Genomic DNA, 17,879 nt, shown 5'->3' on the forward strand with positions numbered 1-17,879 from the left:
TATCATCATCATCATTGTTCATTTGAACTTGAGAACTGGAGCCCAGCAGTAGTTGGCCTGTCTGGCTCAGTGGATAGAAGAGAAGGGCTATCAACGCCAAGGTCGTGTGTTTAACTCCTGCGAGGATCACACATACACAGATATGCTAAAAATGTACGCACTCGCTGTACTTTAAGTCTCTTTGACTAAAATCTGTTGAATTGAATATTTTATTAGAATAACAGTATCCGTACCCTTTAGTGGAGGGCCCAGAGGGCATGCTGAAGGTCTTCTGTAGGTTAAACTTCCCAGCGGGGATGCTGTCCGCTGACTGGGACAGACTGATGCTGCGGTTCCTGAAGAACTCGAAGCCTCCCGTGGAACTGGGTTCCTGTTGAGAGGAATACATCAACCGATCACTATATGGAAAGCCTTCAAATTCCAATCTACTTTTCCAACAATGTGCTCATAATCAGGAGGGAAAACTCATCCAGTAAGCCACTGAAACAGCAGGCGTATACTCAAAAGACAAATATACAGTATAGCCAGTTTATATCCAATTATAAACCGGGTGGTTCGAGCCCTGAATGCTGAAGGCCATGGTATACCAGATCATATACCATACAAAAAAATATATATTTTTTTATAAATGTACTGGTCTAATTACGTTGGTAACCAGTTCATAATAGCAATAAGGCACCTCGGGGGTTTGTGGTATATGGCCCATAAACCCCGGCTAAGGGCTGAATCCAGGCCTTAGCCGTGGTATACTGGCCATATATCACACCCCCGTCGGGCCTTATTGCTTAAACAGAGAGAGGTGGATGTGAGGCAGTAGCCTTAATAGCAGTCGTTCTACAGTATTCTTAGGCCATCTTTAATATCATCCCCATAGATTAGTCTAGCCGCTTAGAGATTTAGCTCCACCACAATTCCAAAGAAGCCCTCTGACTCACAGAAAGCTAGAAAAGGAGAGGTAAGTGAGAGCGAGAAAAAGAGACAGAGGTAGAAGACAGAGCAGAAGTAGCGAGTTTGAATTAGTTCTCTCCGATACCTGAGTGGTTGGTGTTGGAGGCGGGGTCTCCATCTCCCCAGAGCCAATGGCCTTGAGGAATCGGATCATGTGACGACAGAGGTCCCACTTGCCCTGCTCCAGAGCCGTGTTGAAGAGCAGTGTAGCGTGCTGCCTGCTCACCGCTGGAACCTCCATGTTCTAGACAACACAGTTACATTATCAATACAAAACATTTACGACATACCCTGGCTCCAACCCTCACAATACAGTAGCTCCAATCCTAACCGGAGCCCCAACCCTCGCCCTATACCTGATACCAGTCACATTACTAAATAATGTGCCTCTGGCTTACGGGATAGAAATCTTACAGTACCATGAGATAGGGGAATATATGTAGATACCTGCAGTATGATGAGATAGGGGAGTATATGTAGATACCTGCAGTATGATGAGATAGGGGAGTATATGTAGATACCTGCAGTATGATGAGATAGGGGAGTATATGTAGATACCTGCAGTATGATGAGATAGGGGAGTATATGTAGATACCTGCAGTATGATGAGATAGGGGAGTATATGTAGATACCTGCAGTATGATGAGATAGGGGAGTATATGTAGATACCTGCAGTATGATGAGATAGGATGCTGCTGTATCCAGGTCCTGAGCCATCAGACATTCCTCAAACAGATCCTTGGGGTTGCCCACGGCAGCAAACAGGTAGTTCCACAGGGCGTACTCCGTCTTCCTGGCGCAGTGCACGATGGTCTGGAGGAAGAAAACATGAATGAATAAAGGAATTAATTCAGTTGAAAATACATAAGCGTTGCCTCAGCGGAGTACGACAATATACGCATTAAAAATCACGGAGGATTCAAACACAAAGCTGGGATGCCATTTCACACACAGCCTAGGTTTCGTTCATTAACTACTCCTCCATCAACATCGCTCTCTTACCTGGAGGAACAGGGGGAACTCGGTGATGAACTTGGCCACGGTGGGCAGCAGCGGGTCGGGGATGGGCTCCCGGGATGTGGCCTCCTCCTCCAGCACCACGTGGACCATGAGCTCCATGACGTGGGGGAAGTAGGGGAGCCCTGCGCAGGACTGGGCCAGGAGCAGGGCCTGCTCTCCCAGGTTCCGCACTAGTAGCTGACGCAGGATGTGGTGGAGGTAGATCTGGGAGGTCCTCTCCACCGTGCAGTAAGGGAACATCACCTCAAGAGGCTCCCGGCCCTCTCTGGGACCCTGCAGAAGAACACAATGATTACTTTATTCGCACAGAGACAGTGATTTGTAAAGTTGTAGAGCGCATGAGCAGTTTGTAGGCGTTAAGAGCCTTGGCACAACGTCAAGAGATGGTATCTAGGATTTGATATCAGCCCCCCCTCGGTTACTTGCAGGCCGTCGGAGATCAGGTTCTCATTGCCAACCCTCAGCACCAGATAATACTATTACTGTAATAACTCCAATATAATAGTACTATAATACTCCTACTACAGTACCTGCAGGCCGTCGTAGAGCACGGTCTCATTAGATGCCCCCAGCACCAGGGCGTCTTCAAACAGCACGGCCAGGGGGTAGATGTTGATGTGGAAGGGGAGCATGATGCGCCGGGACAGGAACGAGTGGGGCTTACGGTGGTCCCGCGGGAACAGGGGCAGCCACACCTTTTGAAAAGGTACAATTAAAACAATCGCGTTGCAGCATTGAATAATATGCTCGGGACTAACAAGTAGATCATGAAACACACCGACATACATAACCCTTCAAATTCCTTCCAATGTAACCATACATGTGTTTTTTTTGTTGTTGAAGGATGTGCAGATTTGAATAACAACAACAAGTGTTTCATTTCAATAAACAGAAGCGGCAGCCACACCTTCATTCCGGCCTCGCCACAGGACAGCCACAGAGCCTCCAGCAGGTGGCGCTTCTTCTTGTTGCTGCGACAGGTCGTCCACACGTTCTCTACACACTGAGCCAGAACCACGGGAGGACAGAACGGCAGCTAGAAACAGAGAGCGACACACCAGGTTAGCATACACGCACCACAGTGCATACTGTGGCCGGCGGGTAAGATGCTATAGATCTACATGGACAATGACAGTATCAAGTATGACAAATTAAAGCTATCAATATATGTATTATGACGAGACAAAGACAACTATTACAAGGGGGTGGGGGGTGACTTAGTCCCGGTCCCAGATCTGGTTGTGCTGTATAGCATGACAATGAATGTAGGAGTAGGCTATACAGCCCGAAAAGTAGGTAGGTAGAGTATGTAGGTAAAGTAGGTGTGTACAGTACCAGTCAAATGTTTAGACACATTCAAGGGATTTTCTACATTGTAGAATAATAGTAAAGACAAAACTATGAAATAACACATATGGAATCATGTAGTAACCAAAAATGTGTTAAACAAATCAAAGTATATTTTATATTTCAGATTCTTCAAAGTAGTCACCGTTTGCCTTGACAGCTTTGCACACACTTGGCACTCTCTCAACCAGCTTCATGAGGAATGCTTTTCCAACAGTCTTGAAGGAGTTCCCACATATGCTGAGCACTTGTTGGCTGCGTTTCCTTCACTTTTCAGTCCAACTCATCCCAAACCATCTCAATTGGGTTGAGGTCAGGTGATTGTGGAGGCCAGGTCAATTGATGTAGCACTCCATCACTCTCCTTCTTGGTCAAATAGCCCTTACACAGCCTGGAGGTGTGCTGGATCATTGTCCTGTTGAAATCAAATGATAGTCCCACTATGCGCAAACCAGATGGGATGGCGTATCGCTGCAGAATGCTGTGGTGACCATGCTGGTTAAGTGTGCCTTGAATTCTAAATAATTCACAGATAGTGTCACCAGCAAAGCACCATCACACCACCTCCTCCATGCTTCACGGTGGGAACCACACATGCGGGGATCATCCGTTCACCTACTCTGCGTCTCACAAAGACGTGGCAGTTGGAACCAAAAATCTCATATTTGGACTCATCAGACCAAAGGACAGATTTCCACCGGTCTAATGTCCATTGCTCATGTTTCTTGGCCCAAGCAAGTCTCTTCTTATTATTGGTGTCCTTGAGTAGTGGTTTATATGCAGCAATTCGACCATGAAGGCCTGATTCACGCAGTCTCCTCTGAACAGTTGATGTTGAGATGTGTCTGTTACTTGAACTCTGAAACATTTATTTAGGCTGGTAACTGCAGCAGAGGTAACTCTGGGTCTTCCTTTCCTGTGGCGGTCCTCATGAGAGCCAGTTTCATCATAGCGCTTCATGGTTTTTGCGACTGCACTTGAAGAAACTTTCAAAGTTCTTGAAATGTTCCTGATTGACTGACCTTCATGTCTTAAAGTAACAGACTGTAGTTTCTATTTGCTTATTTGAGCTGTTCTTGCCGTAATATGGGCTTGGTCTTTTACCAAATAGGGCTATCTTCGGTTTACCACCCCTATCTTGTCACAACAACTGATTGGCTCAGACGCATTAAGGAAAGAAATTCCACAAATTAACTTTTAACAAGGCACACCTGTTAATTGAAATGCATTCCATGTAACTACCTCATGAAGCTGGTTGAGAGAATGCCAAGAGTGTGCAAAACGGTCATCAAGGCAAAAGGTGGCTACTTTGAAGAATCTCAAATATATTTTGATTTGTTTATCACTTTTTTGGTTACTACATGATTCCATACGTGTTATTTAATAGTTTTGATGCACTCACTATTATTCTACAATGTAGAAAATAGTCAAAATAAAGAAAAACCCTTGAATGAGTAGGTGTCCAAACTTTTGACTGATACTGTGTGTGTGTGTGTGTGTGTGTGTGTGTGTGTGTGTGTGTGTGTGTGTGTGTGCGCGAGCGAGAGAGTGACTCACCAGTTTCTTCTGGTCTTCCTTCTCTCGTACCTGTGGTCCAGAACGGTCTCTCTGTAGCATGATGAGTTGGCCAGCCAGGTTCAGCATGATGCTCTCTGCCATACAGGCCTATTACAGCGACAGAGACACAAATTAGTACTCTTCACATTTGAACAACTTAGCACATTTATCCAGAGTGATTCACAAATCAGTGCATTCACTAAAGTAGGTTTAAAAGACATCACAACCAGCGCAAATTAAAACTCTGTTCAAAATAGCTGCTAAATCAGGGCTCTTCCAACCCTGTTCCTGGAGAGCTACCCTCCTGTAGGTTTCTTCGCTCCAACCCTGTTCCTGGAGAGCTACCCTCCTGTAGGTTTCTTCGCTCCAACCCCAGCTCTAACTAACCTGACTCAGCTTATCAACCAGCTGATTATTAGAATCAGTGGTGCTAGATTAGGGTTGGAGTGAAAACCTACAGGACGGTAGCTCTCCGGGAACAGGGGTCGGAGACCCCTCTGCTAAATCAACACTGGTGAAAGAAAAGCGCTAGGAGCAGGGAGGGCAGTGGTAGGAAGAGCCACGCCGATGTCTGAAGAGACGGGCTTTTGATGGGATTTCACGTGTGTATTGAAGCAGTACCTGCTGTGGGGCTTTGAGCGCGATGCCGGTCTCTGTGCGTACCGAGGTGAGGGTGACGGACACCACCAGGGCAGGATGGGGGATGTAGCGGGACATGGACACCTCCTGAAGCAGCTCAACACAGGCTGACGGGTTGGGCCTTCAGAGAAAGACAACATGCTACTAATAGCATTGGATAGGACCTTTGTAAAGCCCCCCCCCCCCCCCCCCCCAGTTAAAGCCCCAACCAATGGCATGTGATAAGTATTATTGGATTTTTCTAAAGTTCTCATGTCAATTTCTTTTCACAACACTATTGATTATCATCCGAGACCTCTGTCAGGTGATCTTCCCTACCGGTCTCGTCCTGCCTGCTAATAAATGTTGTGTGTGAGAGTTTTCTTTCTTGTTGTATGATGCCTGCGCCTGTCCTAAGCGTGTTCGTCTCTCCCTACCCGTCGTGTCTCCTCTCGATGCTGTAGAGGCAGATGGAGCAGTCTGCTCTGAACAGGACGATCAGGTCTCTGAACACATTGAGCAGCAGAGTGTCCGAGTGCAGCTTGGCGACGGAGGCGAAGGCATTGTCCAGGTTGGACGACCGGAGGTACAGACGCAGCTACACCGGGAGGGGAGAAACGACGGAGGAGGAGAGAAAGTACAGCTGTTCACTTTGTCAATCCATCAAATCGGCCAGTTGAACTGAGCTCGTGAGCAAACAATCGCACGTTCTCAATCAATTTGTCCATGCAAATTTGACCCATACGTGTTCAGAATAGGGTGGTGTAAAATGTATTTTTTTAAAGTAGTATTGTTCCTGAACGTTATCCATCTGTGTTATGCCGTCTTACCTCTTCTTGCTGGTCGATGAAATTGTAACACGCAACAACAACAAAGTCCTTCCACCAGGCCAGCCCCCCGGTCACGGTCATGTTCTGCTCCTGAGTGATGTTCCCAAACAGCTTCCATTTCCTGGAGGACATGGAGTAATGTGCAAATCCACGTCTCCCTGCCACCGCTATGCACTGGCCCGCTGTGTCTATGGCTGCAAACTAGAGACACACACACACACACACACACACACACACACACACACACACACATTAGAAGCTATAGATATAGCAGGCTAAGTGCACATGACGACATTGGGTATCTGGAAAAACTGCATTCATTTGACAACTCAGGTTAACATGGTTTTATGTAGCCACACACACACACACACACACACTGAATACTTATCCCTAAGGACAGACGTAGAAGTATTTCACACACCGACTCACCCGTATAGGCCAATTGCTCTCTAGGTATGTGCAGTGAATCTACGACAGAGGAAAAACACAGGATAGTTTGACTGACAGGATACTAAACATCATTTCTAACTTGTTAAGCTTCACATTTAACATATCGACGCAACATTTGAATTAGATAGCCAGCTAACGGACAATAACGCTTTTTGAATTGGAAATGAATGAAGACGTTTATGAGCTTGTACCTGGACCACGTGCCAGTGCTTGTGTCCCAGTAAAGTGCTGAGTCCCTGAGAGATGGAGTTGGGTGAGGGGGCGGAGCGGTGGTGAAGGGGGCTGCCCTCCAGGCCATGGGCGAGGTTATGGGGGTGAGGGCCATCTGAGCTGCTGGATGGGACTTGGGTGGGGTCACCACACGTCAGGTACAGACGGTCTTCCCCATGTAGTAAAACCTGCTCCTGGTTACTCTGGGAGGGACAGGCAACAGGGAATCAACGAATAATCAATATGTTTGCAACATATCAGTATTTTACATGAAATTGGTTGGTGTCAGGAATGTGTGCATTGTCTATAAACTCACCGTGCAGGGATTAACGGTGAGGGCGCTTTTGATGAAGTGGAACTGCAGTATTCCCGCCTGCTTGGTCTGGGTAGGAGGTGGAGCCTCCTCCATGTTCTCTACAAGCTCCGCTTCCTCTTTACTGGTGATGACCCACAGGTGGTAGCCTTCTGCTCCCCAGCACATAGAGCTGATCTTTATAGGATCCTTTTTAGTGCCGTCTGACCGATACCTGGGGTTGAGACCGTAGTCAGAGAGAAGGGTTTATAAGAAACACAACCGCAAGGAGAAAAAGATACGATTTTGCGCCGTTTTTTGTTGTTGTCCCATTCGGGATGATGCCTGCTCAAATCTATACTGTATGAGAGCCTGCATCATAGAGCGTAGCTGACAAGACGACAGCGACGTGAATTGTACTACGGCTGCGGAGTCCTTGAGGGGGAAGGAGGAAAACGAAGGCCAACAGAGGAAGAATAAAGAAGACCGTTGTCTCGTCACTCACGCAAAGTCCTCCCCGAGCGTACAGATGAGGTGCGCTCCGAACACGCTCCACAAAGACAGCCCGCCGCACTCCCAGGTCACCATGGCAACGCTGTAGTCGGGGGACCAGCGGATCAGCGTCACCGCGCCCGTCTTGTTCCACACGTCTGAGGAGGGAGATTCGATACGGACACGGCGACGGGTCAGACAGAAATCCTTTCAGTGATACAGTCGAGTCAATTCCATTCAGTCAATTCATTTCAAATGAGGAAAACTAGAATAGGATGGTGGTTTACTTCCTGAATTGAAGTGGAAGTGACCACAACTCTGCTTTTACAGTAGTATGGTTTATTTGGTTTAACAGTGCTCTTGTTTGACAACAGAGATAATACAGTACCGTGTAAAATAAACATCCCTGTGATGTAATCTAGCTCAGGGTCATTTAAAATGTCAATAGGATTTTACACAGTACTTTCATACCACACACTACCACTAGGGGGTAGGAGTGTACCATAAACAAACCAATGGTTCCTCATGGCTGATGTGTTGAGGGGGAACTACTACATAGAATCACTTGCACTTTCGAGTCAAAAACCAGCACCGTAAAGAGACATCATGTGATATCATTCGGTGTTAAAACCCGACGGGTAGTACTAGTTTGTATAAAAAGTGTACTTTCACCTGTCAACACTAAATGAGCTGGTGGTCAGTCAGAGACAGACATACCGGGGAAGTGTTTTGGGGTGAGCTCCAGCTTGTGGGAGAGCTGCATGGATCCTGTAGTGGTGTCAATCATGTACACCAATACTGAGCCACTGGAACAGAGGGAGAGAGAGAGAGACAGACAAATTAAAAGACAGACAAATGTTAATAATTACTCATTCCTCTTCATTCTAAGGTAACATTGTGCTTTGGCAATATGTACCAACGCCAATAAAGCTAATTGAAATTCACAAACACAGTCAGTGGATTCAACACATGAATGAATAATGCTGACCCATCAGAAGTAGGCATATCACATAACAGCCGCTTGTGCAGTCAAGTTCATGTCAATCTTGTTTAATACCGAGTACCAGCAATTAATTAGCCGACGTTTCCTAAATGAAAAACAAAACGCTGAAATAATGAGCAGGTATTTAATGAACAGAAAGGCTGCAAATCCCACAGCCAGTAATTGACTCATTATCGCTCTGCTGAACTCCGGGTCTCTCTGCTGAACTCCGGGTCTCTCTGCTGAACTCCGGGTCTCTCTGCTGAACTCCGGGTCTCTCTGCTGAACTCATCACTGCAGGCCAGTGTGTGAGCAAAATAATCTGCTGTCTGTCTTTGTGATTGGTGTGTGTTTGACAAGCGGTTCTCACGGTTTGTGCAATCTGCCAGCTTGTGTGCGTTCTCACACACACACACACACACACACACACACACACACACACACACACACACCTCCTGCTTAACTGACTGACTGAACAGTGGGACCATGGATCTCCTGATTTTGTCATTTGCATTCCAGTTAAACAGCATAGAGGAAGTGGCTACACAGGCCTGTACTGATGTTGGCAGGACACACGTACCTGGCACAACCGAACGCCATCAGCCTGTACTTATTGTTGACCGCCACACACGTGCCGTCTGTTACATCTGCTGCCCAGACGCCCTGCAGCTGCTGGAGGAGACAAGAGACAGTCCGATAGATCACTGTACTTCACTCCCGACACCGCAGGCAAACACTCGCATCCACCGTTCACTTCCTGTTTCCCCCACACCCCCATTTTTCTTCAACCCTTGACAGACACGCTTAACATGACCTACAGAACACGGCTGTGTGCGACCCGCAGCAAAAAAACGCACACGCCCCGACACAACACTTCTCCCACCGTTCTTATGAATTCTAGCCTGCCAATCGTCAAGCATCTCACACACACACACACACACACACACACACACACACACACACTTCTTTCTCTTACTTCCGCAGTAAACCTGCTGGCTACAGGACTGATGAATCCCAGCCTCCCGTCGTCAAGCACCACAGCAAAGCCATCCAGAGTCACACAGTACTCCATGTCTCTGACGTACAGCCCCTCCAGATCCAGGGACGGACCACCTGCACAAGCAATAAAACGCATGAAGAAACACATCCATCTAGAAACACTACGCACATATATGACTTCCGGCCTACGTAGGGACCACACTTCGGCTGCGTTTACACAGGCAGCCCAAATCAGATCTTTGATTTGTTTGTTGCCAATCGGTCAATCAGATCAGCTCTGAAAAAGATCTGATATGCAACGATTTGACGGCATGGGTGAAAAGACCAATGAGTGTGAAAAAAGATCTGAATTGGGCTGACAGTTAAGATACAATCTCTATGGCTGCATTTTTATGTAAACATGTATAGATGTAGTGGGGAGAGGACGGTGTAGATTGAGCCCGACTGCAAAATGTACACATGGGTAGAGGTTCAGGTTAGTTGAGAGCGATCGGGCGGGGTGGGTACTGGTAGGCGAGGTAGGAAGAGGGTGGCGAGGAGACGATGGTATACAGTGAGTGTGACTGACCGCGTGCTGACTGAAGGTCCAGGGAGAAGGGGACGGTGCAGAGACTGATAGCCTTCCGGCCGTTGCTGACTCCGTCCCAGTGGAGGATGTGGAGGTAGCCATCAGCTGTAGACACCAACAAGTCCTCCTGAAGAGACTTAATACTGGGGGAGAGAGAGAGAGAGAGAGAGAGGACGCCCGGCTGTGAGCACATCTATTCCTAGTACCAGGCCTTAATGTCTCCCACACAACAACAAGAAAGAGAGCGAGAGAGAATGCACTGGGGATGTTAAAGCAGCCCCATAGAGGATCTGAGAGGAAGGCCCCGAAACAATGATTTACGGCAGCAGATCAGAAGCACCCAGCACCTCTCCTACAGTCACTCGGACCCCTTAACGCCGTCCTTCAAATAAACGCTCCCGCTCATTGTCATGCCTGGAGCGCAGCTAGAAAGACATAGTGAGAGAAAGAACAAGTGAGAGAGCGAGTATGTAACAAAGCGACTGTCAAATTCAGAGGGAGAGGGCTCGCGCAACAGAAATGAGTAGAAAATGAAGAGCGAGCAAGAGAGTATGCGACAGAAAATTGAAGACGTTGGATAAAAGGAAGAGTGACAGATAATAGAAGAGAGACAGATGAAGAGAAAGATAAGTGTCATTCTCCTGGGGAGATGCAGAGGGACCGGGCTGGAACGTGTGGTCCCAGTGTACTCAGATGGTCTGTGAGTACTGAGGACTACCCGATAGCCTAGCCTCAGTAATCTGACTGTGGTTTGGCTTCATCTCTCCAGAGCAGAATGGGGCATTCTAGAGCCAACAACCACCAGGACTCTCTGGAGAATGGGCCTTCTCAAGCAAAAAGGACAATACTGGAGCTTAGCTGCTCTGCTCAGTTCACCCCAGGCATGCGGCTCTAAAGCCAGGCTACTGGGAGGATGGGTGCACACACACACACACACACACACACACCCCCACACAGAGAGAGCGAGACACACCCCCACACAGAGAGAGCGAGACACACCCCCACACACAGACACACCCCCACACAGACAGTGACACACCCCCACACACAGACAGAGACACACCCCCACACAAAGAAAACGCAAGGATGATAGATCTTTAATGTCCTACTGAAGTCCACAGGGACTAGAGGAAGAATGTGCGAAGCCATACGCAGTTAAATCATTTGCCGCAGTCAAATTGACAAATTGGTTTGGGAAGAAGAGGAAATCTCTTCAGCACAAAATGTACACAGTGGCTGAAGTACGGACCATGCACCAGTCCAGAATGTAAAACAACATTTTTGTTTACTTGCATACTTAAAACACACTTCAGTGTCCAGTAGGAGTTCCAGTATGCATGCATGTATGTATGTATGTATGTATGTATGTATGTATGTATGTATGTATGTATGTATGTATGTATGTATGTATGTATGTATGCATGCATGTATGTATGTATGTATGTATGTATGTATGTATGTATGCATGCATGCATGCATGTATGTTTCCGTGTTTAGGTTTGCATACTGTGTGCATGTGTTGGGGTTTGTATACCGTGTGTGTGTGTGTGTGTGTGTGTGTGTGTGTGTGTTGGGGTTTGTATACCGTGTGTGTGTGTGTGTGTGTGTGTGTGTGTGTGTGTGTGTGTATACCGTGTGTGTGTGTGTGTGTGTGTGTGTGTGAGACACACTGTAGTACCTGGTGATGGGAGCCTCCAGATCTATGGGTCTCTTCATCTCCAGGCTGAGAGCAGGGGCACACTGCTCCTCTTTATAACCTGGGGTGACCTTGACACGTGGACTCCCTCTAAACACACACACACACACAGATCAAATTCACAGTACCTTATCAAGTCTAAATCAAAAGGCAAAAAAGCCTGGGTTAGTCAACGTCGTTCTAGGATCTAGGTAATAATGATGCTTAACAACAGCAGTCAGAGAACAGGTTGGGTCTAGTGCATCCTTCCAGACTAGAGTGATTCCATAAGACACCAGGACAAAAAAAAAAAAACTACAAAATACCATGATTTCGGTGATTTTCACAAAATTGTATCCCAGTCCTCCTTTAACACCCCTGCTGTGTTCCGGTCGAATTGGACCTATTTACAAGTTCTCTCTGAAAAACGTAGTTCATTTAATCTGATTGTCACAAGGTTCCATGACTTTGTCCACACAGGGCATCTGAACACACAAAATACATTTGGATGATTTTCATTACATTTTGGGTGTTTTGTTTAACTTTTGTACACCTGTGGTGTTCCCGGTCAAAAATAACCTGTCATTAGAAATGAATGGGTGAGACTACAATTAGTGTAGAAAATTGAGTTCAAGCACATGCCCATTCATCAGATGGACACACGTGCATGTGTGTTTGAGCACACACACCTCGGGAACCACACCTGTTGGCATTCTCACAAACAATCGCAACATTGTTTCAATAATATATAGAACTTTTCTAGCAGCTCTGGGACATGAAGATTTTTTTTAAAGGCCTTGCTCACAACTCATTCTGTGGCAGCACAATGACCAAATGATATACTGTATGTGAGGATCTTGATTCTTTTTTTTTTTTCATATCTTTGATCATGACACTGGTGAGGAGGAGAGAGTCCTTGTTAAACATTGACACAAAGTAGTCTGTGATAAATAGCACAATAATGTTTCATCTGAGTATTTGTTAGTCAAAATAATCCATACATTATGCTTTATTTACTCAACAATGAGTTGTATGAGCTCAGGTCAATGAGGCCTACAGGCCATAAATAGCTAATAGAAGTTCAAAACTTGTAACGTTCACAAGAATTAAGTTGATAAAAAGATCTAACACAACATCAGGTGATAATATATGGATTATTATGGATTTATGAATCAGCTATAAGGGGGCGGTCATTTTGGACCGGGAACACAAAATTACCATGAAACGAACACAACAGGAGGGTTAAGACTCCATGTTTCATCTGTAGGCACTACAAAGCAAAAATTGGTGTTATATGAAGCTTTACCACTTGCACTGTAATAAGAGTAGTACTGATTTCATATATTTTTAAAAAAATTAATAGTTGAAAATATAAAACATGAATATTTAAACTATTTTTGATTTGGGTAAGTGTTTATATACAGCGCATTCGGGAAGTATTTAGACCCCTTGACTTTTTACACATTTTGTTATGTTACAGCCTATTTCTAAAATTGATTAAATTAATTTTCCCTCATCAATCTACACATAATACCCCATAATGACGTGGCAAAAACAGTTATTGAAATTTTTGCTAATAAAAAAGAAAATATCACATTTACACCGCACATGAAAATAATGTTTTTCTTTTCAGTTCCAGCCCATTTCCTATTGTTCATCAGATTCTCTCAGGACACGTTGTTACATACCATACAATCCTGTAGAAGGCATAGAAATAAAAAGGAACTACACATTCAGACCTTTTACTCAGTACTTTGTTGAAGCACCTTTAGCGGCGATTACAGCCTCGAGTCTTGGGTATGATGCTACAAGCTTGGCACACCTGTATTTGGGGAGTTTCTCCCATTCTTCTCTGCAGATCCTCTCAAGCTCTGTCAGGTTGGATAGGGAGCATTTCTGCACAGCTATTTTCAGGTCTCTCCAGAGATGTTCGATTGGGTTACTGTCTGGGCTCTGCCTGGGTCACTCAAGGACATTCAGAGACTTGTCCCAAAGCCACTCCTGATTTGTCTTGGCTGTGTGCTTAGGGTCGTTTTCCTGTTGTAAGGTGAACCTTCGCTCTGGAGCAGGTTTTCATCAAGGATCTCTCTGTACTTTGCTCCGTTCATCTTTTCCTCGATACTGACTAGTCTCCAAGTCCCTGCCGCTGAAAAACATCCCCACAGCATGATGCTGCCACCACCATGCTTCACCATAGATATGGTGCAAGGTTTCCTCCAGACGTGATGCTTGGCATTCAGGCCAAAGATTTCAATCTTGGTTTCATCAGACCAGACAATTTTTTTTAATGGTCTGAGAGTCCTTCAGCAAACGCCAAGCTGGCTGTCATGTGCCTTTTACTGAGGAGTGGCTTCCGTCTGGCTATTCTACCATAAAGGCCTGATTGGTTGAGTGCTGCAGAGATGGTTGTCCTTCTGGAAGGTTCTCCCATCTCCCTGACCAAGGCCCTTCTCCCCCGATTGCTCAGTTTGGCCGGGCGGCCAGCTCCACAAAGTGTCTTGGTTGTTCCAAACTTGTTCCATTTAAAGGTCAAATCAAATCCAAATCCAATTTTATTGGTCACATACACATAGTTAGCAGATGTTAATGTGAGTGTAGCGAAATGCTTGCGCTTCTAGTTCCGACAGTGCAGCAATATGAAACAATTCCCCAACAACTACCTGCTACACACAAATCTAAAGGGATGGAATGAGAATAGGTACATATAAATATATGGATGAGCGATGGCCGAGCGGCGTAGGCAAGGTGCAATAGATGGTATAAGGTACATTATATACATATGAGATGAGTAATGTAAGATATGTTAACATTATTAAAGTGGCATTGTTTAAAGTGACCAGTGATCCATGTATTAAAGTGGCCAGTGATGAGTCTCTGTAGGCAGCAGCCTCTCTGAGTTATTGATTGGTGTTTAGCAGTCTAATGGCCTTGAGATAGAAGCTGTTTTTCAGTCTTGCGGTCCCAGCTTTGATTAACCTGTACTGACCTCGCCTTCTGGATGGTAGTGGGGTGAACAGGCAGTGGCTTGGGTGGTTGTTGTCCTTGATGAACTTTTTGGCCTTCCTGTGACATCGGGTGCTGTCACAACTCGCCCTTTTTGGGTGAGGATCATAGCAGCCCCCCCCCTCCCTCCACAGTCTTATTACTTAACGACAGGTCGTAAATTCTTGGAAGAGACCCTCTCCCCCTTTGGACATGCAGTAAGAGGAGAGGATTTCACAGTGGAACAAAGAGGCTGATCCCACAAACGCCTACATTCCCAAAATTATTTGAGAATTAAACAATATTTATATTTTTGAGAATGTGGAACCGGTCGGTGGGAAATCAAGGAACAGTCATGTCGAGTTTGTTTCATTTGGTGACCTCATGAAGGACAGCAGACACACATTACTGTTTCTTCGTCTGTATACACTTCTCAATTATGGGATTTGCATCTGATGGTTGTGTAAAATATATGATTGAATATGAAACTATTTGTGAGAAGATGTGATGTTGGCCTTCTCAACAAGATACTTGTTCACATATAACGTTTTAACTAGTCAGTGGCTACACCCCCGTGAGCCCTGACATCACATTAGGCATCATAGAACCGCCCCTTCTTCACCAGAGTATAAAATCACTTCCAACTAAATTTACATTAGATCAGAAAACATGAAGCGGTAGCTACATGTTGAAACTGTTGGCAATTGTGCCAAAGAGACTCATGGTAAGCCAGACGTCTCGAATGGTTAAGACTAGAAAACATGGAGCTGATGCTACATGTTGAAATGGTTAAGAACTACAAAAGGACAAGACCAGAGAACGTGGAGAGCATTCCCACGTAAAGAACAATTATTCAGACTGCAGCTGTTTAAATACTTTAGTCTGATAAACGCATCCAATCTAAGAACATTTCCGAATGGTACTCTGAAGTAACCATTCTAACAACCTACAACTTTGATCTCTGGTGGACAAACCAGAGGTTCTCTGTCGACTGACTATCCAGCAGAAGGACAACAAAAGGCAGACGCGTAAATATGTCAATTGGAATTTATTTTCGAATGAGCGGTTGTTCATGTTCAAAGTATTAGCAATGAGTGTAGTTATCCTCTATGAGTTTCCCGCTCGAGTGGACCCCACCCCCTTTCCTTTGTCTACCAAGCAGTCATATCGGTTTCGTCCACTAGGAACTTTTTCTTTGTATCATGTAGTAACCAATGCATGACCAATGTGTGTGTACGTAATTCTGTGATTAATTAAGTTATTTATTTATTATCTAAGACCATTTGTATATCGCTGATTCATGATTCTATGCTAGGGTTCGTAAAGATATCCAAGGGTTTGCGACGTCCAGTAATAAGACTGATGAGGTAAAATTCGTTAATACGCGACTGTTTTGATAAGATATGAGTTATATTTGTGAAATTAAAACTCTATAAACATGTTCCCATGGTGCCCTGACTTCCTAGTTAAAGTTACAGGATTAGTTTGATCGCTCAATTAAAATTACACAGAGAATTGATTTGATAATATACAGTCTTCACATTTAATGATCGTCAACAACAACAGTGTCTTGAAGGGCAGGTAGTTTGCCCCCAGTGATGCGTTGGGCAGACCGCACCACCCTCTGGAGAGCCTTGCAGTTAAGGGCGGTGCAGTACCAGGCAGTGATACAGCCCGGCAAGATGCTCTCAACTGTGCATCTATAAATGTTTGTGAAGGTTTTAGGTGAGAAGTCAAATTTCTTCGGCCTCCTGAGGTTGAAGAGGCGCTGTTGCGCCTTATTCACCACACTGTCTGTGTGGGTGGCCCATTTGAGTTTGTCTGATGTGTACGCCAAGGTACTTGAAACTTTACACCTTCTTCACTACTGTCCCTTCAATGTAGATAGGGGGGTGCTCCCTCTGCTGTTTCCTGAAGTCCACGATCTCCTTTGTTTTGTTGACATTGAGTGAGAGGTTGTTTTCCTGACACTACACTCAGAGAGCCCTCACCTCCTCCGTGTAGGCTGCCTCGTTGTTGTTGGTAATGAAGTCCACTACTGTTGGGTCATCTGCAAACTTGATGACTGAGTTGGAGGTGTGCATGGCCACGCAGTCATGGGTGAACAGCGAGTACAGGAGGGGGCTGAGCACGCACCCTTGTGGGGCCCCAGTGTTGAGGGTCAGCGGAGATGTTTCCTACCTTCACCACCTGGGGGCGGCCAGTCAAAGTACAGGACCCAAATCACACAGGGTGGGGTTGGGACCCAGGGCCTCCAGCTTAATGATGAGCTTGGATGGTACTATGGTGTTGAATGTTAAGTTGTAGACAGTGAACAACAGTCCTTGTTAGTGGGCCGCGATGGTGGCACTGTATTATCCTCAAAGCAGGCAAAGGTGTTTATTTTGTCTGGAAGCAAGACGTCGGTGTCCATGACGTGGCTGGTTTTCTTTTTGTAGCCCGTGATTTCCAGTAGACCCTGCCACTTAAGTCTAGTGTTTGAGCCGTTGAATTGCGACTCCACTTTGTCCCTGTATTTCACTTGTTTGTTTGCCTTGTGGAGAGAATAACTACACTGTTTATATTCGGCCATATCCCCAGTCCTTAATGCGGTGGTTTGCGCTTTCAGTTTTGCGCAAATGCTGCCATCCATCCACGGTTTCTGGTTAGCGTAGGTTTTAATAGTCACAGTGGATACAACATCTCCAAAGCACTTCTTTATAAACGCACTCACCGAGTCAGCGTATCGGTCAATGTTGTTCTCTGAGGCTGACCGGAACATATTCCAGTCCGCGTGATCAAAATCTTGAAGCATGGATTCCGATTGGTCAGACCAGCGTTAAATGTTCTAGTCACAGGTACATCCTGTTTGAGTTTCTGCCTATAAGATAGTAGGAGAAAGATGGAGTCGTGGTTGGATTTGCTGAAGG

At 45.6% G+C, this 17,879-nt stretch overlaps 1 protein-coding gene across 1 annotated transcript in view; it reads right to left on the reverse strand.

Moving 5' to 3' along the window:
• Window positions 1–17,879, reverse strand: part of LOC115159117 (RAB6A-GEF complex partner protein 1) — a 68,244-nt gene that overhangs the window by 4,829 nt on the left and 45,536 nt on the right. Inside the window, exons 4-22 of the mRNA XM_029708546.1 lie at window positions 11,992–12,099; window positions 10,314–10,456; window positions 9,723–9,859; window positions 9,327–9,418; window positions 8,482–8,570; window positions 7,778–7,922; window positions 7,297–7,507; window positions 6,962–7,183; window positions 6,750–6,788; window positions 6,321–6,521; window positions 5,928–6,088; window positions 5,494–5,632; window positions 4,873–4,980; window positions 2,876–3,004; window positions 2,499–2,663; window positions 1,951–2,241; window positions 1,618–1,761; window positions 1,034–1,192; window positions 234–370 (exon numbers count right to left, since the gene is read on the reverse strand). Of these exons, the coding sequence (XP_029564406.1) occupies window positions 234–370; window positions 1,034–1,192; window positions 1,618–1,761; window positions 1,951–2,241; window positions 2,499–2,663; window positions 2,876–3,004; window positions 4,873–4,980; window positions 5,494–5,632; window positions 5,928–6,088; window positions 6,321–6,521; window positions 6,750–6,788; window positions 6,962–7,183; window positions 7,297–7,507; window positions 7,778–7,922; window positions 8,482–8,570; window positions 9,327–9,418; window positions 9,723–9,859; window positions 10,314–10,456; window positions 11,992–12,099 (2,820 nt within the window). The remainder of the gene's footprint in view (window positions 1–233; window positions 371–1,033; window positions 1,193–1,617; window positions 1,762–1,950; window positions 2,242–2,498; window positions 2,664–2,875; window positions 3,005–4,872; window positions 4,981–5,493; window positions 5,633–5,927; window positions 6,089–6,320; window positions 6,522–6,749; window positions 6,789–6,961; window positions 7,184–7,296; window positions 7,508–7,777; window positions 7,923–8,481; window positions 8,571–9,326; window positions 9,419–9,722; window positions 9,860–10,313; window positions 10,457–11,991; window positions 12,100–17,879) is intronic.

This window comes from Salmo trutta, chromosome 23 (genome assembly GCF_901001165.1).
Source record: "Salmo trutta chromosome 23, fSalTru1.1, whole genome shotgun sequence".
Lineage (NCBI taxonomy): Eukaryota > Metazoa > Chordata > Actinopteri > Salmoniformes > Salmonidae > Salmo > Salmo trutta.